The 23,578-nt window shown below is 44.2% G+C and overlaps 2 protein-coding genes across 10 annotated transcripts; one reads left to right on the plus strand and one right to left on the minus strand.

The window, feature by feature from the left end:
* Window positions 1-670: 670 nt before the first annotated feature.
* LOC100123288 (protein piccolo) lies at window positions 671-20,466 on the plus strand. Of its 4 annotated transcripts, XM_016989785.2 has the most exons (12): window positions 671-986; window positions 11,283-11,686; window positions 11,795-11,966; window positions 12,257-12,397; window positions 12,906-13,030; window positions 13,111-14,196; window positions 14,257-17,943; window positions 18,020-18,416; window positions 18,494-18,913; window positions 18,985-19,186; window positions 19,263-19,457; window positions 19,540-20,466. In XM_016989785.2, exons 2-12 carry the CDS (start codon window positions 11,386-11,388, stop codon window positions 19,711-19,713), a joined length of 6,900 nt encoding a protein of 2,299 aa, XP_016845274.1. In that variant the 5' UTR covers window positions 671-986; window positions 11,283-11,385; the 3' UTR covers window positions 19,714-20,466. The 4 variants fall into 4 exon arrangements, with proteins under 4 accessions (XP_016845274.1, XP_008214864.1, XP_016845273.1 ...); XM_008216642.3 differs by having other exon boundaries at window positions 13,111-17,943; XM_016989784.2 differs by having other exon boundaries at window positions 12,260-12,397; window positions 13,111-17,943.
* Dctn3 (dynactin subunit 3) lies at window positions 20,077-23,455 on the minus strand. Of its 6 annotated transcripts, none has more exons than XM_032598777.1 (3): window positions 23,368-23,455; window positions 21,140-21,264; window positions 20,077-21,038 (listed from the first exon to the last, which is right to left on the minus strand). In XM_032598777.1, the coding sequence occupies exons 2-3, from the start codon at window positions 21,142-21,144 to the stop codon at window positions 20,471-20,473; spliced, it is 573 nt and encodes a 190-aa protein (XP_032454668.1). In that variant the 5' UTR covers window positions 21,145-21,264; window positions 23,368-23,455; the 3' UTR covers window positions 20,077-20,470. The 6 variants fall into 6 exon arrangements, with proteins under 6 accessions (XP_032454668.1, XP_008214524.1, XP_031786088.1 ...); XM_008216302.4 differs by lacking the exon at window positions 23,368-23,455 and adding an exon at window positions 21,366-21,438; XM_031930228.2 differs by lacking the exon at window positions 23,368-23,455 and adding an exon at window positions 21,335-21,438.
* Window positions 23,456-23,578: the final 123 nt, after the last annotated feature.

A 23,578-nucleotide genomic window follows, 5' to 3' on the forward strand; every position in this document is an offset into this window, starting at 1 on the left:
CAGTCTGTGAGTGGATTACCAAACTTTTTATTAAAATTTCCTATCCAGTATAGTAAAATTTACTATAAATTTCTCTCAGTGTATATCCTCTGCTTTTTACGAATCAGTACAACAATAACACTCCAACACACACACACACACACATCCTCCTTCAGCCAAGCGCGAATAGTAGGCTGATTAATCGAAAAGGGTGCATAAATAAACATAGGAAGAGAGAGAGAGAGAGAGAGAGAGAGAGAGAGAGAGAGAGAGAGAGAGCTGGAAAAGCGACGCACAGCCATAGAAATATCCAGCTCGGCACCTGTGCCCCGGACACATCTCCAAAAAGCAGTATACCTGCGCATGTGTGCGTGTAACAAGGTGCTGCCACCTGAGGATCGCAGGTGAGCCGCTGGCAACAGGTCTCGCATTATACACACGAGTTTAGTGTGTGTGTATATATATATATATATATATATATATATATATATATATATAGCTGTTGGAGAGAGAGAGAGAGAGAGAGAGAGAGAGAGAGAGAGAGAGAGAGAGAGAGAGAGAGAGAGAAGGGGAAACGGGTAGCCGGTATACACATACACCTACTATACACAGTATAAGGGGGAGAGTAGAGGCGCCGCGCGCATGCGCTAAGGCCCCGGCGGGTCCTTTGCCCGGCTGGCGACGACGCGCGCGCGCGAGTCTACGCCGACTCGAGGGCCCAAACGTATCGCGCGAGCATCGGAGGGAGGAAGCACAACTGCGCTTTTTAACTAGCATACACGTCCTTAATCGCCGATATTATTGTTCTATACGAGTGATTTCACTGTTGTGGGGGATGAGAAGACAAGTGACTTTATAATACATATATAGTTATTGGCATTCAGTGCGCGCTGCGGACATTGAGATTCTCCCCCGCAATTCTTAAGGCTGAATAAGAGAGAGAGAGAGAGAGATTCGCATCGGAGGATATGGACGAAGCCGATCAGTGAATCCCAATAAGTTGAGAGGTAAGTGCCGCGAAATCGGCCGGCCGTTATGGGAAGCGTCGTCGCTTCCGTTTCTTCGTCTCTGTACGCCCTGTTGTCGGGGGTGAACTCGCCTCTTCGGTGAGGGAGACACGGGTATAAATAACGCGACGTTTATACACCTCGCTCGTGGTTTCACCGATAATTTACGTGTTAATACGCGGGATTAGGTAAGCCGAATTTCGTAATGGTCGACGAGGCACTTTTTCAATTTTACCTTATAAATATATAGCCTATATACAGTTAGTGTATTGCGTGGAATTAACGATTCGGAACGCGCGCATCGGAGACTATAGTTGGCCAATATCGAGTGGAAAATAATAGCCTCGCGGTGATTTGAATGCCCGTGATGTTTGTCAACCGACGATCGAAACGGGAAACACTGCAGTTTTCGACATTTCTTCTTTTGTCGCGATAACGCAAAAGAGAATAATCTCTCCGCTGACTTTTCACTCTCTTGGAGATATTCCTCTTAATTAATTATCCCTGACGAATCGTTACAGCAAAAAACAACGATAACAATGCGCGTAAAGCCGTTTCCATTTCCCACGTGTCACCAGAGCCGCCGTTACAGTTGCCAAACTCTCTTCTGCAATTTTCCTTTCTCTCAACGCGCTGAATTGCCACCTGTCCCAATACACATGCATAAACGAACAAAAAAAAAAAAGAAAAAAAAATGAGCGAAAGAAAGGCCCGGATATCGTTTCTTAACCTTGATCGTCTCGGTGAAACAGGTCAGCGCATACATGCATGTGATCTCCGAAGAAACTCGATTTTCGCGATGTGTCTCGTCGGCTCGACGTAGCGGCGAAAGCTCAGCAGCAGCAGCAGCCAGTCGTGATCGTGTTGCTATACAGCTTTCCTCTCACTCGCTTTCGATCAAAATTCCATACGGCTGCTGCAGGCGGCTATGCGCTTATATGGAGAGCTGCTCTCGAGAGCGTTTAATGGGCTGACGGAGTTTTATGTATATTCGCTGTATTTGCGATGTGACGTGTTTTTAGGTGATTTCAATTGGGGCATGTACAGGAGTTACGTAGAGTAGATGATTACACGAGGCTTCATCAACTTTTTCGCGCCGAACGTCATTATACGAGCCTATACCTATATATATATAACTGCGATGTGATAGCATAGAGAACCGATATACCTATGCACAGGCATTGTGTCGAGAGGCCAGTGTCTACGGGCCGTTATCTCTCATTCACCGGTGCACAAATGCGCAGCACAATACGGAGAATCGAGAATCGGCAACTCGTTATCGGCTTCGATTTCGATTTTACAACGAAAAAACGCGTTGAATAATTATCATCCTTGCACAACCGGCTCTTCTTATCCTCGTATTTACTCTCTCTCTCTCTTTCACATTGCGTAACGAGGCTCTCGCATACGAATGTCGGAGAAAAGACACGAGAGAAAATCGCTCGAAAAAGCGAGAGAGAGAGAGAGAGAGAGAGAGAGAGAGGAAAAGCTCTTTCCGCGAACGTCGCCCTCGCGGTGTATAGTGTGTATACGCCGAACAATGGCTCTACGCCAGGGGTATAGACATTACACTCCTCTCTCTCTCTCTCTCTCTCTCTCTCTCTCTTTTCTCGTCTGTATATATAGGTATACAGACGCAGATGCGGGTAAACAGCCTCGCGCGTGCGGGGCTCTTTTACGGCCGCGAGACCGGTCGCCATCAGCACCGCGTAAGGGACTATATAATAATATATAAATGCGTGTATATATATACAGTTTTGAAATTCCCGATTTCTCCTCGATCACAACCCGAGGAGCTTTACACAAGTTACACATCCATAAACCCTCGAAAATTTACGACGACGCGTCACCTATATCCATACGTTACACATACATATATCATTTTCGCGGTAATAAGTTCGAGGGAACTCGTTTTAAAACAATGGGATTCCAGTGGCACACTTGACGCCCTGCGCGCCTATACAGGTATATATATATATATATATATATATATATATATATATATATATATATATATATATATATATATATATATATATATATACACACAACGAGTCGAGGCCACGCGTTCGTGCACCTTTGGAGCTCGTCGGCCCTTTTATTGCGCTGCTGCTGCGGGAACAAATATCGCTGCTGCACCGGAAGCGATGATGTGCGTTCCTTTTTTCCATTATGCTTTCTAATGCCGTTTCGCTGTATGTGCAGGGATTTTTCGTTGTTTTTTGTATGGGTCGTGATGGATTTTGGAGTGTATTGTGGTCAAGGATTCGGAGGTGTCGCCGAAGGATTTTATAGGACGATTCATTAGAGCTGAGAGAGAGAGAGAGATGGGCTTCGTGTGTAGTTTTTTATGCTAAATCCGAGGAGAGAATAATAGGCTGATTTATACGCGACACAGTTTCTCACTCTCCGTGTAATAATGCAGCTTTTTCGATTTTTTTATTTTTTCAATAAAAAAACAAATCATTACCTCAGCGCTAAGATATGCGCTTACAAGCCACACCAGCGCACAGCCTTGAGATATATCGAGCATTTTATAACTATATATATCGAGGGGAGATCCCACACACATCCGAGAAAAAGTAAAAGTCGTCGCGTCGCTGAATTCAGCGTATAAAACTTTTACCGCTCACTTGGACGCTCCGATCGAAAACAAAAATCGAAAATTCAAGCGACAGGTACCTACACACACACACACGCGCTGCATATCCGTAAAAATCGGCCCTTGCTACATACGAGGCGAAAGTTATACACATAAACTCGCGAATATACTTTCACCGGTGCGCCCGGATGAAATTTCGAAGGGACCACCGAGAAAAGCTCCGGCAAAAGTCGGCCGATCGTCGCTTTTGCTAAATATATATGTATACGATCGAGTGGTTTCACACGCATCAGCCCTGATAGCGGTTATAAGCTGGTGTCTCGAGTGTTGCAGACGTTGCGCAATGTAGAAGCTGGACTAAAAGCGCCGCCTACGCGTTATCCATCGCGCGTAAAAAGGAGATGCGGTTATATGTACGTGATTAAGGCGAGAAAAACTCGCAGATCGATTCTCTTAGAATCTATGATAACAACAACACAGAAGAAAAGAAAAAAAAAAGGATATAGACACATTTACGAGAGCGTTGACTCCGACGAGCGCGCGCAATCATCCGCGCGTTATTCTCGAGTATTCAACACACGCATAGGTGCAGTACGTATAGTTCATCGTTTCCTCCGGCCTCGACTCGGAGAAAAATCGTCTCTGGAATGATATTCGCTTGGAATGTGCATATGTGTATACATGAGGACGCGGCGCTGCTGCTGTGCTGATTGTGATACAGCGAGGCATTGACGCGGATTTTCTAAGCGTATACGCGCGACACTTTCACTTATGCATGTATACATGTGTATACAGCGTCGATGTCCGATTATACACGGCGTCTTATGGCTTTTCTGCAGGTTTTCATTTTGGACCTTCGGATTCGAAAGTAGCTCGTTGAAACGAGGCCCGAAATGCACAAGTGCAGCGGTATAGTCATATATATCCTCTTATTGTGAAATGTCCACGGCGTCAAGATGGAGCATTTAGAGAGATTTATTTTTCTTTCGAGTTTCTATTTTTTTTTTTTTTTTTTTTTTTGTTCGAATTCGGCTGTGTATACATTGTTTGCGTAACGCGAAAATGGAAAGTTTGACGAAATGCACATGGCCCTCGTGTAAAATTGTAAAGTTGACGATTTTTCTGCTAGTTCACGTATGTTTTACCATCTCGATCGATAAATCAAGTATCGAAATTCCAGAAGGAGAGCGCATTGCGCAACCGAAAAATCAAAGCGTATTATCCATTATCACAGACGTTCTAAACTCTCGGCTTCCTCTGTTCGTCCAGTCGCTCGCATGTATATACTATATGTATACTAAATACACGTATACAGAGCCTCTGTGTCACGTGCCGCCTCTAATACAACTCACGGCGCTTTCAGCATTCCGGCTGCGCCGCCACGCCTCTGCATAGTTTTCGGTTGACGCCGTACACGTGCGCGCAGCTGTTCCGCTCTATCTTTTTGCGTTAGCCGCCGCGCGCTAGAGCACAAGCTCTATACTCTAATATGCTAGAGGCGAGAGGGATAAGTATAGCTCGTAATATTAAACTAAAAAGCACGATTGAATTAGAAAAATTCACATTTTTGCCATAGCGCGGCCCTAGGGAAGTGGAATAAGCCGCAATTATTGCACCATTTTATGCAACGAATATAATTCCATCCCGCAGACACAATGTACACGACAAGTCGAGCGCGTAATGCACAAAAGCAGCTGTTAATTTCACAATTCGAGACACGCGGCGCTGGCGCCGCAGCGCAACAATAAAAACCGTATAATCCGATTCCTTTCGTAAATCTCATTCTTCTCTCTACACACACACACACACACACATACACGTCATCCTCTCAAAAGAGAGAAGAGTATGCGCCGACAGTAGAAGTTGAAAAATTAACATCGTTCCTCCGATAAGAGAAAAAACGATTTACGACCTTTGATATGTATATGTAACAATATATAGCTCTCGTTATTTCCGCGCGCGCCGAGCACTGTGTCGTAACAGTTAGGCGCGTAACTGGTTTTTCGGCCGCGCGCGAGCGAAAGGATCCATATAGGAAAAAAAAACAAAACTCGAGGCGTTAATCCGCCTCACGTCCTCAGTGTAATAAAGTGGCCGGGACTAATGCGAGAGAACGAATTAATCCGCGGAGCAGCGCTTTTGTGATGCGTAATTCCTGCGGTTGAAAATCGCGAAGGATATTCGCGAGATTTATATACATATATCTTGGATTGAATTCGATACGTGTGTGTATGCATAGAAGGAGACGCTCAAGGTCGGCTTTTTGCGCTTCCATTCGCGGAAGAATGGATCGTTTCGGACGTGCGGTTACATGTGTAATGTGTTTTATATATATATAGCTAATCGGGAGCATCTTAGATCGAAGCCGATTATAGACTACATTACGCAATGAGCGATCGTTAAGGATGTTTACCGATTTTCGCGTTTAACCACTTTATTTATACACCGGCGGGGCCAGTCGAGCGAGTCGGCGCGAAAAGCGAAAACAAAGCTCCGAGAGACTGAAACCGGACGACCCCGTCCGCCAAAAGTATAGTATAATATAGGATCGTCTCGAACGAAATCGAAACGTTTTCTTTCTCCATCTCCAGCGGACCCACAGCGGCTAATAGGCCCGACCGTCTACGCCGATTCCGGGAAGGTTAACCGATTTCTTCTGCAGCGCGAGGAATTATTACGCGGAATGACGTTCCCGGATTATATTGGTTAATTGTGGGCTATACGAGAAGGATTGATTCATTGAAGAGTATAAAAAATTGTTTGTCCGCTGGCTCGAAATCGATGGAAATTGATGGAGTCGTATTGGCGGCGCCGTGTGTGTTTGATGGAAAAGTGACTCGACAGCTCGACGATTGTATTTTGAAAGGGGATTTTTTGAAAGATCGCAAGGTCCCTATTACACGCGGAGAACGAAGGTGAAGAGTCATTGAAATCAAGATCTGTGTCTAATCAAGGCCTCGACTCGCGTTTCTTCTGAAAAGTCCTCAAAACCGTATAAATTCATGGCTGTGCCGGAGAGAAAATTCCGATATCGGTATGGTCACATCTTGAAATCGACGAAATTTCACTATTGCAAAAGCCGACCGTGCGTGTATATGTTTCCATGATAAATCAGGTTTTTTTTCGCAGCCTATCCATTGGGTAACGGCTGCTCGGAGGTAGCTTTTGAGTTCGATTTTTTCGAAGGAGAAAGTCGAGCGCGAGATCTTGTGTCAACGAACGGCCACTTTAAGATTCGCTATTTGATCTGAGCCGCTAACCATCGCCAGAAGGAGCGAAAAATCGACGATAAAATAATTCAAACAAAGCCAATCGCAGAAAACATTCTACGCGATTAAGCCTCACCTCCTACGACTCCGAATCGTAAAAGTCGCCTGTAGGAGAAAGATATGCACTTATATAAGTATCGGCTCGAGGCAAGGCTGTCGCCTCCGTCTATCCATATGGCCATACACTTTCTATGAAGCGGCCGATCCGGCATTTTGCAGCCGTCAGCCATGTATATCTGCTTTCGAAAGCTGATACCTTTCCACAAACTCGTCTCCCTCGTATAGATACATACTACTTTTAGTTTTCGCGAAGAAAAAAATATACAACCTCGTCGCGCTTCGAGTCACGTGCGATGCGTCGGTCGATAAGTCGCGCCCCCGACTTAATTAATTCGAGAGACGCGAGACGGAGGGAATAGCAATAAGGGTCCGGCGCAGCGGAGTGTGCGGGAAGAGCTGTTTCTTTAAAACGTTATATAGTGTCGTTGACTTTCGGTTTTTTCAAGCTTCCGTAAGTGGGATTTAATTGAATTTTAATCGCGGGCCATTAATCGCGCTGAATATTAATTGGGTATTAGAAATCTGGTATATTAGCTGCGGCTTTTATCGGAAGTTGAATTAATCCGTTATGTTAATATGCAAAATTATATCTCGATCACTCGTTATGAATATCGGCTTTTCCAATCTCGCGTGTATGAGATGCTGCTCTGTAAAAGTGCAAACAAACGTCTCTCGCGACTGTCACCCATACGCGCTCGAATATGTACAGTTATTATGGAGTAAAAAGACGCGCGAAGTGAAATCGTCAATCAGCACGGCGTCGCGAAATATTTTTCCCTGCAAAGTTGGAGAAATGACAGACGTGAACTGATTAGCGCTCGGTCGCGAGAAAAAAAAAAAAGTAGAGGTGTACGTATAGATGCAAGGCCGGGGATATTTCGCAAGACGTCGCGCCCAACGTATAAAGTAATAATAAACATCGCGAAAATTAGTGTATTATCTCCGCGGAAGGTTATCAATCACGGCGATGTTGTGCACTGCACAGCTGTTAATAATGACTAGCACTTGTAAACTAAGTTAATAGAAAACGCTTTACACGCTTCATTAAATAATTGCCGCCGCCTCGAGAGAGCTTTTATAACACTTTCTTTTTAGAAAACATTATAGCTTTTTGTTCAGCCGTGTAGATGGCAATTTCAACGCGGAAAAGTGTCTGCCGAGTTTTCCTGCGTGCGAGGGGAGCTTTCTAATCGAGATGCGGCATCTGTGCATCGGCGGGTCATCGTCGCAGAGTACGTGTGTTGTGCTATGGAGAAGTGAATGGCTGATGGCGTTGAGAGAGGATCGTGTGCCCTATCGCGTGTCCTCGATCCTCTCACTTTATCGGCTCTTTATTGTATATGAAAGGAGAATTAAGCGAAGGATGGAGAGAAGTGAACATAGCGAACTGCCTTCAATGTCAGACACGAGGTTTTTTTTATACACAGGTGGTGGTATCGGAGATGACGATCTACTTTGGGTATCTGTGTGAAATTTTCGATATTTAAAAAAAAAAAAACAGCTAATAATCGCTGCAAAATTCTCCTCGTCCATACTCGCGCGGTCACGCTCGACTGCAGCCTATTGCGTGGGCGTACTCGCATTGTTCCGTACGGAATGTAGAAAGTAAAGTATGTTTCTTAGGTAATACACACACACACACACAGCCTCTCTCGACTCCAACACGCGGTGTTGTATACCTATGTATACACCGACGAAGATGCGCGCGGCAAAGGTCATCCAAGAGAGGCGACGTCGGCAAATGGCATTTTGCGCCGCTAGTGCAAGGCACTTTGTTTCTGAGTTTACGTTGCGATCAGTGGAAAAAGTCGGTTTTGACGAGACCCGCGCGATTTTTCTTTTGTTTTTTTTTTTATGTAATAAGAATGTAGAGAGGCGTAACTCGATTGCAGAGAGGAAAGCTCGACGCGTAATATCGAGTTTCCCGGATCGTAAATAAAATTTACGGCTCATACGTATGGACAGATAGAAGAAAAACAGAGGAGTTTCATACAAACGCGGAAAATGCAATGTCGCGCTTGTTTACCTTTCGTTCAGGGGAGAGAGAATTCCAGCAGCCGCTGCTGATACCAGCCGTAGGAGGAAGCGGTATCGAAATGGAGCTTTCTTTACTGCTTTGCTGCACTTTTACCGAAACTCGTCAGACCGGATCGAAATCGGATCTCGTTTCTCTCTCTCTCTCTTCCGAGAGCGAAATGACAGAAAGTTTATACTGTAGCCGAGCGAGCGAGCGTCGAACCTTTTTGGTCGTTACGCGAATCGATTATTAGTTTGGAGCTTTTTCTTGTAAAATTTCGAATTCAACTCACATGGCGAACAACCTTGATACTTCCGTTCGGACTTTGACACGGTGAGAGCCGGTTATTCGCTCGAGGTTACGTAAAGACACGTACGTGCGCGTGGATAATCTAAAAATACGCATTTGCATAAATCCAATTTTACGTTTTCCCGATACTCCAGGCGAGAAAGTCGCGTTTAATACGACGAATTCGGATATAGGCATTTAATAGCGGTGCGATTAATCAAAGGAAAAAAAAGGCGCTGTTAATCACACAATGGGATTTCACTGTGGCTCTCGGTGAAAGGAGGATGCTCCACGGGGAAGATACGATCGGCGTCGTAAATCAGAGAAAAAAATAGCTGGTACTGACCCCTTCGAACAGAAAAAACTCAATTAGTCGCTGCACAATGAGCGAAAGTTATTTTGCCAAGTCGAATTACTTTCCCGCATCGATTAATCAATGACGATCGATCTCAATCTATCTCCGGGAGGATGACGCTCCCGTTAAGCCTATTCTCTCTCGAGTCGCGCAGGTTATTGACAAACTCGGCGGAGTTTCCCAAGTTAATTAATTACATTAAGTTTCCGCGACGAGTATACTGGCGTAATCCCATTATTTAGTCGCAAGTGGATTAATATAGTTTTTTCGTGTAAAATTTCCAAGAGCCTTTTTTCTTCTCGATAATAAAAGTCGCCGCTCTTCCAAGGCCGCGAAATAGCAGTGTTTAAAGGAACGTCTGCTCGTAACTCTCCATACCGTTCGTGTATAACAATCCACATACTGCTGGTAGAGAACAATGATGTAAATTACCGGGCGATGATTTACAATTTATCCGACTAATTGCGCGCTCGGTGTTTCAGCCGACGATAAACAGCGAGCTTTACTGGTCGTCGAACTTGCAAATCCTCCTAGGAGTTACGCGGCGAGTAAAACAATCCGAAATAACTCCCTCTTCTTTATCTATACAGGTATATATACATTCCTCTAATTTTTTCACCGTAGCACATCCTGAACGGACAGCTGAATCAGCGCTAATAAGGAAGAGCCGCGCGCGAATTACGTCAGTTATATATATTCGAGGGAAATCTGCGCGTATAACTGCAGCCGCGAGAGCGTGTGTATGGTTACAGCCGAAGCGAAAAGAGCGAACCCTTCGTCTCTCGCGCGGTGATTCAGTCCTTTGTAAGAGAGAGAGAGAGAGAGGCTGGTTCTCAGGGTCAACCACTTTTCGTTTCGTATAGGTCTGCCCGACGATGTTTACACGCCAACACAGCACCACCGCTGCTGCTGGTCGTTTGCCCTCTGGGTGTGTGTGTCCACACTCGCACACGCGTTTCTGCGCAGGAGAGTCGTCAAATTCAGGCTTTTATCGGGGGCCGCGCGATTTTTACGGCTTCCAAGAGAGCTGCCTCCGCGAATCTCCAAAATGATCTATTGCCGCTTGTATACTCGAGAAGAAAAAAACGAGCGCGATTTTCATCATCGATGCATCGCACGGTGTAATGACCCACGCGTTTATGCATATCTCTATAGCCCGGAGAGTTGGGCATCTTCGCTTTCATACATCCTATATAATACCCTGCACGTATACGCGGCTCCTCCTCCTCCTCCTCCTCTCAGAGTCGCGAAGAAGGATCGCCGACGAGAGAGAGAGAGAGAGAGAGAGAGAGAGAGAGAGAGAGAGAGAGAGAGAGAGAGAGAGTAGAAAAAGAGAAGAAAAAGCGCACCGGAGAAAAAGAAGCATCGCGAGTCGCGAAGGGCAACAGCAGCGGGGGCAGAGAGAGAATCCGAGAGATGCCGAGAGGCTTTAAAAAACGAAAACGATCTTCTCTCCGAGCTGCCGCTTCGTCCGGCGTAATATGCAGGCGTGTGCGTGGCTATGCAGCCCAGAGAGAGAGAAAGAGAAAGAGGCTTCTCTGAGAAAGACCAAGAAGGATCTCCCTCGAGCTTCTTCTGCGATGACGTCACGCGCGAGAACCGCGCGTCCTTTTCAGCCTCCATGAATTTTGCCCCGTTTATAATGTAGCGCGAATCGGTTTTAATATAGTACACAGCTGTAATAACGCGTATTTCTCACTTACAGATCGACACTACCACCGCATGACTGAGCGCGTGAAATCGGCTACTGCTGCAGCAACGTGAGAAAGAGAGAGAGAGAGAGAGAGAGAGAGTAAACTCGAGCAAGAATGTCGGACGACGGGGGCGGTGGTACGGACAACCCGGCCTTCAGCAACGACGAGGACACGACCTCCTGCAACAACTCCACGTCGACGGCCAGTGCCGGTCACAGCAATCACCAGTCCGACTCCGAGACCGGTAAGAACGAGACGAGCCTCCTGGAGAACGGCAAGAACGAGACGAGGATCGAACTGCCGGAGGATAATGGCCAGACGCCTGGGAAGCCCAAGCAGAACGGCGTTAACGGCAACGGGAATAATAACGACGTCAGCTTTCTCAATACGAGCGTCACCAGTGTGAGCAACAATGGTGAGTTTGTTTTACGTGACCTTAATCGCCCGATTCGATCAAGGTCGTGAACTGATAATTGGCTGATTTCTCCGGGAGATCGTTCATAGGGGTTTTCCAATGTTTCAGACGTCACCGATAAGAAGGAGCAGATCGAGGCCGTTAATCTCGAGCTGGTATCGATGAAGCCCTACGCCGGTAAGAACAACCTGCAGACCAAGAATCACGAGGCCCTCGAAGTACCGGCCGACCCTTACGAGGAGTACTTCGTACCGGTCAACGAGCGCAGAAAATGCATCAGGTATGCGATTGTTAATTAATACACCTAACTCGGTAATAAGTGCGTGCGTCGATGTGCTGTTTAATCACCCGTTCTTCTGTTTGCAAATCTGCATTTTTGCGTCGTTCGGGATCGATTCGCTTTGTTCACTCTTTCATTTCACGTGTGTGTATGTGTGTATCTAATGATTTGCCACAGTCCGTCACATGGGAAAACGTATGCAAATAAGGCTTAGGATGTTATTTTTTTACAAAATTTTTTTGAAAAAACTCAGAGGTATTTTTTACTGGTTGTTACGACCCGAAAATCAGCAGAAGCCCTGACACAGAAGTCGAAACCACCGTGGCTGGAGTCCGATTTGACTTGGGTCCGGGTGTTGGCCGTGAGGGACTCAGCCTGAGAGACCCGGCCGCCGGACTAGTCGACTATTCCCACTGGCTGACTGCCCTCAGGTACTTCCCAGAACCACGGAATGCTTTCGCCCAATATTCAAAGCGAAGCCCCGAATTGACGCTGTGGTCCAGGATTATTCACACTAACGCTCGCTTCATACGATATTCTCTCGGGGCATTTCTTTAGCGACATATAGGTCGAGTTCCATCTTAGGCAGTACCTTGATTAGCAAAAACATCTAGTCAGACAAATCTAGATATTAGTCGTACTAGGTCTCATTCAAACCCACAATCACTTCATATGGAGAAGGCTGTCGATACAGATGGCATGAAATATGTAATTTAACACTATATCACCATAAATATAGGAAATAATATGAAGCACTCTTGGTTTGTCAGGTTTTTAAAACATTGTCGGTTTAACAAAACTGAGGGAGCTTTTAATATGCAACTAGCGGCTGACACGAGGGACACTGCACAGCTGTATAAATTGCTTTAGACTACATGGCGTTTTGAACCTGAATTCGTCCGAGGCGATGATAATTAACCCTCACTTTTCTCTTTTCAGAGGAGAGAAACTCTACGTCACAAAGGACAAGCGGTCCACGGGTTCGTACTGGAGAAGGGTACTGTGCTGGGGATGTGGTTTACTGATAGTAGCAGTCATTGCTATTATTGCCATATTAGCTGGAAGTAAGTTTTTACGTCACATGTTACGTCGGAATATCATTTTTGTCAATGATGGCTGCTAACGCCGAGATATGTAATTTCAGCTGGTGTTATATTAACACAAGAAGCTACGCAGCCACTGCTGAACGGAGACAAAACCAGTTCTCGACAACTCAATGACGTGCAAACTGCAGGAAGTCAGGAGTACATTAAAAATCCTCCGCCGAGTCCGCCACCTGCAACGTCTACTTTCCCGCCATGGCAAACAACGGATGAAACACTATATAAACTTGTTCCTAAAGCATTGGATGGTGTTATTAAATTAGATGACTTAGAATGGAATGAGGCGATGAATGATCCGAAGTCGAGAGTATACAGAGATGTCGCCAGGGACATAGAAAGTAGTTTAGTTAACATGTTACGCTTAGACGAAGGCATGCCGCTAGTTAAAGTTTATTCCATTTCCAAAGATGGTGAAGTTAAATTCCGCGTGAGCCAACCTGTTTTCGATAAACCGCTAGACACTCAAGAGTATCTTGAACACAAATTCCGACTGAATGGCAATTCGGTTAGCAAATATCACGTGAACAGATTAGCTTTCGATTCGCTCGTCGATCAATGTCAGTCTGGAAGCATGGGGTGTAGTGATAGCTGTGTTTACGATTACGTTGAAGCGATTTTCGTGTGTTCGTGTCCGGAAGGAAAGATCTTGGATAAAAGTGGTAAACAGTGCGTTGAAGGTATGGAATTGAGCAACATCAATTTCGAAGAAACTATGACGGAAGACGTACAAGGAAGAAGTAGAATACACGATGATGTGTATCATACGGATGATCACCATTGGCAAGATCCATATCATGGTCTTCACCATGAACACGATGAATCCAAGAGCAAAACTGAGGGCGAGGTCGATCCGTCGGCAGAACCTAAGAGCGAACCAGAGCCAGTAGCGGAACCTGAAAGCAAACCCGAACCATCCTCTGAACCCAAGAGCGAGCCAGAGCCAGCAGCGGAGCCTAAAAGCGAACCCGAACCATCATCGGAACCAGAACCATCGGTGGAACCTAAGAGCGAACCAGAGCCAGCAGCAGAACCTAAAAGTGAACCTGAACATGCTGCTGAACCCAAAAGCGAACCCGAACCATCTGCAGATGTAACGAGCGCTTCAGAGCCAACCGCTGAGCCTAAAAGTGAACCGGAACCATCTGCCGAACCAGCAAGTGATTCGGAGCCTGTATCCGAGCCCAAAAGTGAACCGGAACCATCTGCCGAACCAGCAAGTGATTCGGAGCCTGTATCCGAGCCCAAAAGTGAACCGGAACCATCTGCCGAACCAGCAAGTGATTCGGAGCCTGTATCCGAGCCCAAGAGTGAACCGGAACCATCTGCCGAACCAGCAAGTGATTCGGAGCCTGTATCCGAGCCCAAGAGTGAACCGGAACCATCTGCGGAACCAAAGAGCGAGCCCGAACCAGCTTTGGAACCTGTGGCCGAACCGAAAAGTGAGCCGGAACCAGCTTCGGAACCAACTAGCGATTCCGAGCCTGCTGCCGAGCCAAAAAGTGAGCCCGAACCAGCAAGCGAACCATCGGCAGAGCCTAAGAGCGAGCCCGCTGCTGAGCCAGCTGCAGAACCAACAATCCTACCGGAGTCTACGGCAGAGCCAAAAAGTGAGCCAGAATCAGCGGCAAAACCGGAGCCTGCGTCTGAGCCAGAACCTTCTACAGAGCCGACAAGCGATCTAAAACCACATGCTGAGCCAAAGAGTCTGGCGGAACCATCAAGCGAATCAGAGCCTACTGCTGAGCCAAAAAGTGAGCCTGAACCAAGTGCAGAGCCTAAAAGCGAACCAGAACCAGCTGCTAAGCCCGCAAGTCAGCCAGAACCATCTGCAGAGCCTAAAAGCGAACCAGAACCAACTGCTGATCCCGCAAGTGAGCCAGAGCCAACTGCAGAACCAACGAGCAAACCCGAGTCCGAGATGGAGCCAAGTAGCGAGCCTGGCTTAACTGAAGAACACAAAAACAAATTGAAGCCTATGAGCGATTTCGAATCAATAGTAGAAAGTAAAAGTGAAGCAGAGTCAGAATCTGAGCCAAAGAGTGAGCAAGAACCAGCAGCAGAGCCCACATCAGAGCCGAGTCCTTCTGCAGATTCCAAAAGCGAGGTTGAACCAGCTGATCAACCAATGAGTGACTCCCAACCTTCTGCCGAGCCAAAAAGCGAATTGAACCCAATCAGTGACCCGGAATCGAATATAGAACCAGTCGCTGAACCAAAACAAGAACCCGAAACTGTTGCCGAACCAACAAGCGATTCGGAGCCAATATCTGAGCCAAAGAGTGAGCCAGAACCATCTCTGGAATCTACTCCCGAGCCGAAAAGTGAACCAGAACCAGTTATTGAAACTGTAAGTGGGGAGAAATCTTCTGCTGAGTCGAAGAGCGAATCGGCTGTAAAGGATTCCAGTGAACCATTGTCTGAACCCAAGAGTGAACCGGAACCAGTCACTGAACCGGCAAGTGAGCCAGAACCTTCGGCAGAGCCTCAAAGCGAAAAAGAACGAAGCTCAGAATCTGCAGCTGAACCGGAAACCTCGGCAGAGCCTAAGAGTGTGTCTGAGCCCTCTGCTGAACCAGAACCAGTTGCTGAACCTACTATTCAACCAGAGTCATCCACTGAATTTGTAAACTTATCAGTTTCAACATCTGAACCAACGGCTGAACCGTCGGCCTCCTCTGCAGAGCCACCGAAGATCTCGGAAGAACTTGCAGATGAACCCAATAGCGAATCAGAATCTTCATCGGCAGCAAAACACGATGAAACTACGGACAATCAAGTTCCTGATGAAAATAAGACTGAAGTACCCTCCGAACCAAGTAGTGAACCGCATAACGAAACTCTTGATACGAAAAAAGTTACAGATGCAGCATCGATAAGTAATGTGGAAGTCTCCACAACATCGACAAGCGAACCAGCGACTGTCATAGGACTTGACGAAGACAAAGAAATATTACAAATGATTGAAACTACTGAGATAAGTAGAAATAAACATACATCGACGGAGACCCCCTTAAATATAGATCAAGGATTCGTTAAAAAGGCTCCTCGTCTTGACAAAGATGAACAAGATAATCCTAACCCAATTGAATCAAATGTAAAAGATGTAGAAAGCTCTAGTGTTGAAGCTAACGTAACAGAAACTGCCGCTTCTGATTCGCTCAACGATGTACCGGATGACAAAAATAAAGAGGCAGAGAATTCGCTGAGTAAAGAAAATCCCGAAGATCAATACAACGATATAACAGACGAGCTCGTTCCCAAAGGATATGGTCAAAACGATATAGAATCCTCGCAGGACGTGAAGAAAGACGAAAAGAAGATTCAAAAGGTTTACAAAGAAATGAAAAATATTGAATCTGTAAAACCGTCGACAACTGAAAGCGCACTTGACAAACATACCGATGATCCCAATATGACGTCTCAGGTACCTATTTTACCGATTGAAATTCAAAATGACATGTCTACGACTGAAACTGTGGAAAAATTAGAAGCGCAAGCAACGTCTCAAGAACCTGATAAAGAAATCATGTTGACAACTACCTTATCCAAATTGTCACCCGTGGAGGCAAAGACCACCGAGCAAATCCCAATATTGCCAGAAGAACTGCAAACCACGGATGCTAACAAGCAAGAGCACGCAGAAACTACAGCTGATTATACAATCGGCAAGCGTATTGATGAGCCAACCGAGGATGCCGATGAAAAAGATGAGGATAAGTTACACGCATCTGGTACATCAGAATCTGTAACGACGAGTATTAATCTAGGCGAAGAAATTCCTGACAAAACAACGATGAATTACAATGTCCTATTGGAGAAGAGCGATACTATGGAGGATATCAAACCAGTATCGGAATCCATTGCGGACGATACTACACCACAATCGTTCGAATACGTATTCCAGGTCACAACTACTACTGAAAAATCAATGACACCACAAGAATATGAAGAACTGACTGAAGAACAACTACGCGTTGTTCCTTTGGAAGAAAGAGAAGAATTCAAAAAGCCATCTGACGATCAACAGATGAAAATTAAAAAAGAAAAGGAATTGAATCTGGAAGCATCAAGCGAGCTTGCGAACAATGCACCCACAAAAAGTAGTAGGACTGTAGAGGACGACAATATTCCAAAACTCACTTCTGGAGTATCAGAGTCTGAAACGAACACAAAATCCGACGAAGTGGCACACACATTCGATGCTGATATAAAAATAATTAATAAACCAAACAACACCGAATCAAGTACCAGCTCGAGTTCGTACCCGAACATCATTCCCGTCTCGGAAGATCTCGAAGATGATTACCATTTCACCGAACCAACCATCCTGTTAACTTTCAACAATCGACTCGCTACTACGGACATGCTAGAGTCCACTATAAATACAGAGAATACGCAAAACGTTTCCGAAGTTACTACTGCCTCCTCACCAGCGGTTGAGGTTTCTTCCACGGAAAGTGCAGCTAACGCGACTAAGACTGACGAAACCACGAAAGAGCCCGAGAAAAAAGACGAAGTTCAGCCGGAAATATTGGGCATCCCAGTAGCGATTCTAACTTCGCAAGACGAAACGCCTCCAGTTTTCTTCTCCAAGTGTAAAAGTGGTCAATTCCAATGCGTCAACGGAACCTCCAGAGACGGAGCTTACTGCGTCAATCTGTCCGCCAAATGCGATTCGGAAAACGACTGTTCCGATGGATCAGACGAGGTCGATTGCGAACAAAAGGGCTGTCCAGGAAACTTCCAGTGCGCCAGTGGTCAGTGTCTCAAACGACACCTTGTCTGCAACGGCATAGTCGATTGCGATGATGGTAGCGACGAGAAAGAATGCTCCCAGTGGAAGTGCATCTTCGACGAGTTGCAGTGCCCTAATGGTAAGTCCTCAAGATCTTATTATTAATGCAAAAAAACAAAAGCAGTATAACTCAAATATTCGCTATTCTTTCGCAGGAAGGTGTATTCCAATTCTGTGGCGGTGCGACGGTCGTCCCGACTGTGAGAATCACGTCGACGAATATTCGTGCTCTGAAAGCTGTGACAACGACGAGTACCTCTGTCCGATTGAAAAGTGGTGCATACCTCAAACGTGGCGCTGCAACGGCGTATCCGAATGCGTGAACGGAGAAGATGAGAAGTTGTGCGAATGCGCCATCGATCAATTCAAATGCGATACTGGAGGATGTATTCCCGCCGATCAATTGTGCGACGGAGTCGAACACTGCCCGGATAGATCGGACGAGTGGAACTGTCTGAGTGGATTCAGTAAAAATACAACCAGCAGTACTGAGGTTGACAAAGAAAACAAAGAGAATGAATTCGCCACGCGAAGTGGTTTAGTGAAGATAAGGTTCGTACGCAAATCGATGTTAATATTTCATTTTATAAAAAACAAAAATGAGAAATTAATTAAATTTTACTCTCCAGACAATCAAGCGGCGACGACAGATTCGTTTGCTCCGACGGCTGGACGGACGAGTTCAGCGATCAATACTGCCGAACTCTAGGATTCGCTTCATCCGAAGTGACGCAATTCGTCGAACAGGGATCGAATCAGAACCTGCTTCAACTAACTCCGAACGCGAGTCCCAATTCCTCGTTGGTCATCAATTTGGAGAAGATAAGCGCTTGCAAGTCGAAAAAAATCGTCGAGGTATCTTGTCAGGAATTTTCCTGCGGATCTCACGAAAGCGTCGGCCCTACGGCTCGACTAGTGGGAGGAACACCCGCTAGCGTAGGTCAATGGTCCAGCGTTGCGCTTCTAAAGGAACCCAAGCACGGGGCTGCTTGCACAGCGAGTGTCCTCAGCCCTATGCACGCTTTAGCGAGTTACTCGTGCGTTCATAGGTAAGTGATGATTGGCGCGAATTTGAATATTTTTTGGTTTCGAGTTTTAAAACGAACATTTTTGTGACCAGGTTCAGACAGAGCAGCGGATGGCAACTTTTCGTAGGTGGAAATCTCCTCAAACCATACACAGTCAAGAATATCGTACCTTACCCGCAAGTCAAGTACAATCAATTCCTCTACAACAACGATATCGCACTCGTTGAACTAGCAGAGCCGCTGACCTTCTCGAGGAACGTCAGCGCAGTTTGTCTTCCTAATCAGTCGTTCCAGGTAAATTGTGAATTGCTATGATTGAATTGTTATGAATTTGAGGAATATTGTTAACGTTGATGTTTCAATTTTTCAGCCACGACAGCTGTGCGTCACGGCTGGATGGGGATTCCCCGTGAACGGAGAAGTCGATTTACAGCAGTACTTGAAATTTTTGCCTGTGCCCACTTACGACTCCGAGGAATGCAACGCAACCAGCCATTACGCCGGTTTTATCACGAAAAACAACATCTGCGCCGGATTTACCGATAACGATAAAGGACCTTGCTATGTAATTATTAATTTTGATGTTCTAACGATTTAACAGAAATTGAAAGTCGCAGAAGATAAATCGAGACGAATTTCTTTTTCAGAACGACGAAGGTGCACCTTTGATGTGTGTCAGCGAAACAGGTAGATGGGAAATTCAAGGACTACTAAGTCACCACAGCAGATGCTCAAGAGGTCATCCTGCGATATTCTCAAGCTTGACGCCAGCTCTTTCCTGGTTGAGAAATTCCGTGCCAGCGCTGCAAGCCAACACTTGATTCGACGCGGAGAATATTTTTAAAAAGCATAATATTAAATAATTTTAATTTGTTTTTTGTACGATACGATGAAAAAGGCAAAGTTCACAAAAAAGAAAAAAAAAACAAGAAAATATCAGCCATTATTTTCTATGGCTCGTATTGTTAAGACGTTTTTATTATTTATTTCGTTGTTGACGAAATAATCATAATTCACAAGTGCCAAAAGCGACAAATTTTGTTATCAACTCAATCGAACAAATCAAAAGCAGATCTTGATGGACTTTGGTCCAAGATGGTGTAAGAACAGACAATTAAAGGCACGCTATCGACACGCGTACTTATGCTTCGGCAAAATGATGTAAATAATGTATAGAGCAAAGATTAATTGACTCGACGGTTTTATACATAGCTTATCTTGATTTTTTAATGGACGTACTTAAGATTCCAAAAGTTTATGTATAAATAAGTCTATGTGATTAAGAGCGAGTAAGGATCGACTAAAATGTATCCTCTGCATAGATTTTGAACAGCAGAGAGAGGTATATTATTAAGATCAATGTATATAATACATTAGTTATAAAACCATAGATTGTTATAGTTATTATTATATTGAAAATATTAAATATTGTATATGTTTAGTCATTAATTTGAGTGCAAGTATTCTAGGAAATAAGCTAAAAAGTAATAAAACATGTAATTGCTTATAAGTCAAAGCATTTAATTAAGATAAAATTGTTTAAATATATTCTTATTCTTATAAATTATAAAAAATGATTTAATCCATTACTTTTTTTGGCTCAGCCTTTCTTTCTAATTCGCTTACTTCAGTCTCCAAAGCAATCAACGTTTTAGAAACATTCATAATAATATCGTTATATCTATTGATCATACTTCTTGTTTCTGAATTCACTTGTTCCGCTTTTTCCCCAAGATCGACGTACATCAATGATAGGTCATGTAGCTTTTCTGACAATTCTGGCAAATTCTTAAAACGATCACTTTCTAATACTGGCAATAGTTCTTTTAACTGAATTAACCTCTGAGCATTCTCTCGGATTTCTGGTTCCACGGCCAAGATGTATTCCAATTTCACTTCAGTTTGCAAATCCGTAGGCTCAAAATCTGATTCTGTATAGCTCTCTAACTCTGGCCACCTCTTAACCAAAGTATTGATCTTCTCTCGACCAGAGAGCGCAGAAGAAATCAAAGTATTTGCATGTGCAACACTTTCAATAATGCTGTTTTCTGGCATTGGACCTTCAGTATTAGGTTTCTTTTCCAACCCATAGATCTTTTTTTCCAATTCGTTAATTCTATTTTCCAAAATTTCTTCAACTGACGAACTGAAAGGCAAATTCATAACTATTATTGAAGCAATATTGTACATATAAAATAATAAAGTTAGTGTAAAAATGATGAAGATTGTATCCCATACAACACCTACCTCATCTTAAAGGCTTTTTAAAGTGAAATGTAGAAAAATCAAATGGAGAACTTTAGAAGTCGATGACGATTACTGTTTTAACTGTATCATCAAAAGGCGATGCTGTATTCTTTATAGCACGTTACCTATATCATTAAAAAGCAGAAAAATTTCTAAAATGCATGTTTTTTCTACAGTAAAATTGAATACTTATACTTTATCAATCACATTCTCTATTTACAAATACATTTTTGACAGATTCTCTACTTGCTGTAATCTGCGTATTTGGTAACAAACGTGAAGTATGGCGTAAAAAGAGGTAACTGAAGGTAGGTAAGAATCGATAATCGAAACTATACTAATGGGTGGGAAAATTTAAATTCAGTCGAGGCAATAATATTCATTCTTACATCCACCGTTCATCTGATACTTAATTATATGAATGATAAAATCGGCTGTAACATAATTTTTTATCTTATTCCTGCTCTACCCCATTTTACTTAAAAATAAGTTTGAAAGAGCAAATTTCCTCATCATCGTAAACTCAAAAAATTAAGTAATAATGCCATAAAAGTTTTTCCTACATCAAAATTTCTAAAATCTTTTATGTAACACGCGAACAATTTTCGCGTTTTTCGTACCTATTAATAGGGACTAAAGTGACTCTTTTTTGACCGGCGGGCAAAAAAGTTATTTTAGCGGGCAATAATGGCCTTTATTGCCCGCAAAATTTTTTTTTTGTAATTTAAAAAAAAAAGTTGATTTTGATAAATTTGCATTATTTATTTATTTTATACAATGTTTGAACAAGACAAGAGCACGGTTGCCGTGTCAAAAAATAGTCACATCAGTCCCTCTTAACACGTACGAAAAAACGCGAAAATACGTCCGCGCGTTACATAAAATATGGTGTGCACCAAGGGCTAAGTGGGCTTTTTGGCCTCGTGGATTTTGCAGTACTCGTCTGCGACTCGTACCGCAAAATCCACTCTCGGCCTAAAAAAGCCCACTTTACGCCCTTGGTACACAATATACTATAATATACCCAAACACCAAATCGAATAAAAAAAATGTATACACCAGGGTAAAAAAAAAATTCTGTAAAAACCGCAATTCTTCACCGATACCGGACTCCAGAAGCGTAAAATTACCCGTACAGCATTCTTCATTAGCGGCGCGCGTGCAATTTCAAAATTTTCAACTTTCATATGCGTCCACATTTGCATAGTTGCAGCCTATGTATAAACGGTATACATACGCACAAGCCAAGAGTATAGCCGGTTAAACCTTGAGAGATTTTACAAATAAGCTCCCGGTCATATGGGGAGCTCGTAGGAGGCTCCGACACACACACACACACACAGAGACACATACCCGCTCTCTGCGGGAAATGAGCCGTGTCATAAACATCCCCGCGACGTCTGGTTTCCAGATTTTCGTTTCCTTCACTGATGCATCTTGCGGCAATGTGTATAGCCCTTTCCCTCGGACCCTTTCGAGCCCGGAATAAACGCGCACAGATGTATATATATATATATACGCTTTCCCTTAATACCATCACGGCCATACAAGTTGTACGATTTCTGTTTTAGCCTCTCCTCTCTTCTTTTCGTTTCGCGCTAAAAAAAGTCCTGTATACGTCTATATACATATTAGCTATAGATATAGCGGTTGACAACAAACGAGCGGCAACGAGAGCAGAGAAGCACGAGGGAGAGTCAGAGAGGATATATAAGTGTACGCACACTTGAAACACAACAACAGCAGGCACTGTACTCAATATTCAAAGTACGTGCCCTATGGCGGGAGGGGAACAGAAACTGTATAGACCTCGGCGACGACAGACAGACAGAGAAATACATGAGAGAGAGAGAGAGAGAGAGAGACTGCGCGAGTCGGCCGTTTTACGCTGTTGTTGCAGTTCAAATATAAAGGTATAGTAGAGACGGTCGCGTTTCGCTTTTATCAAACGATTCGCTTTATTGGGATATACGCTACGCGTATATAGACGGATCTTTTTTTTATATACGCGGGCTCTAAAATACTCTTTTAGATGATGTCTGTTACGTGTGGTACTTATCGTTCCGGCGATAAAGACGTTGATTGATAGCTGGTACGGTGTTATATTGCTTCGGCGTAATTTCTAAGACAAAGAACGAAAAAAGTCGGGGGGGACTAGTAACGTCTTTTTCGAACCTTTTCTTTATCACAACTATTATGTATATCCAATAAAAAAAAAATCCACTAACCTTAGTACATACATCGAAGCCTCCTGCCAAGACGCAACAGTCGTCCTAAAATATACATCCACCGCGCGCGCGTGTGTGCAGTACAGGAAAAACAAATCCCCGGCTTCCGCGAAACTTCAGCCGAGGTTTGCATATCTATACATATATAAGCTCATTATATTCCGCGAAACGTCTGCATATATCCAGCGTAGTAGGGGCGCCCCCATCGCGC

Source organism: Nasonia vitripennis, chromosome 4 (assembly GCF_009193385.2).
Source record: "Nasonia vitripennis strain AsymCx chromosome 4, Nvit_psr_1.1, whole genome shotgun sequence".
Taxonomy (NCBI): Eukaryota; Metazoa; Arthropoda; class Insecta; order Hymenoptera; family Pteromalidae; genus Nasonia; species Nasonia vitripennis.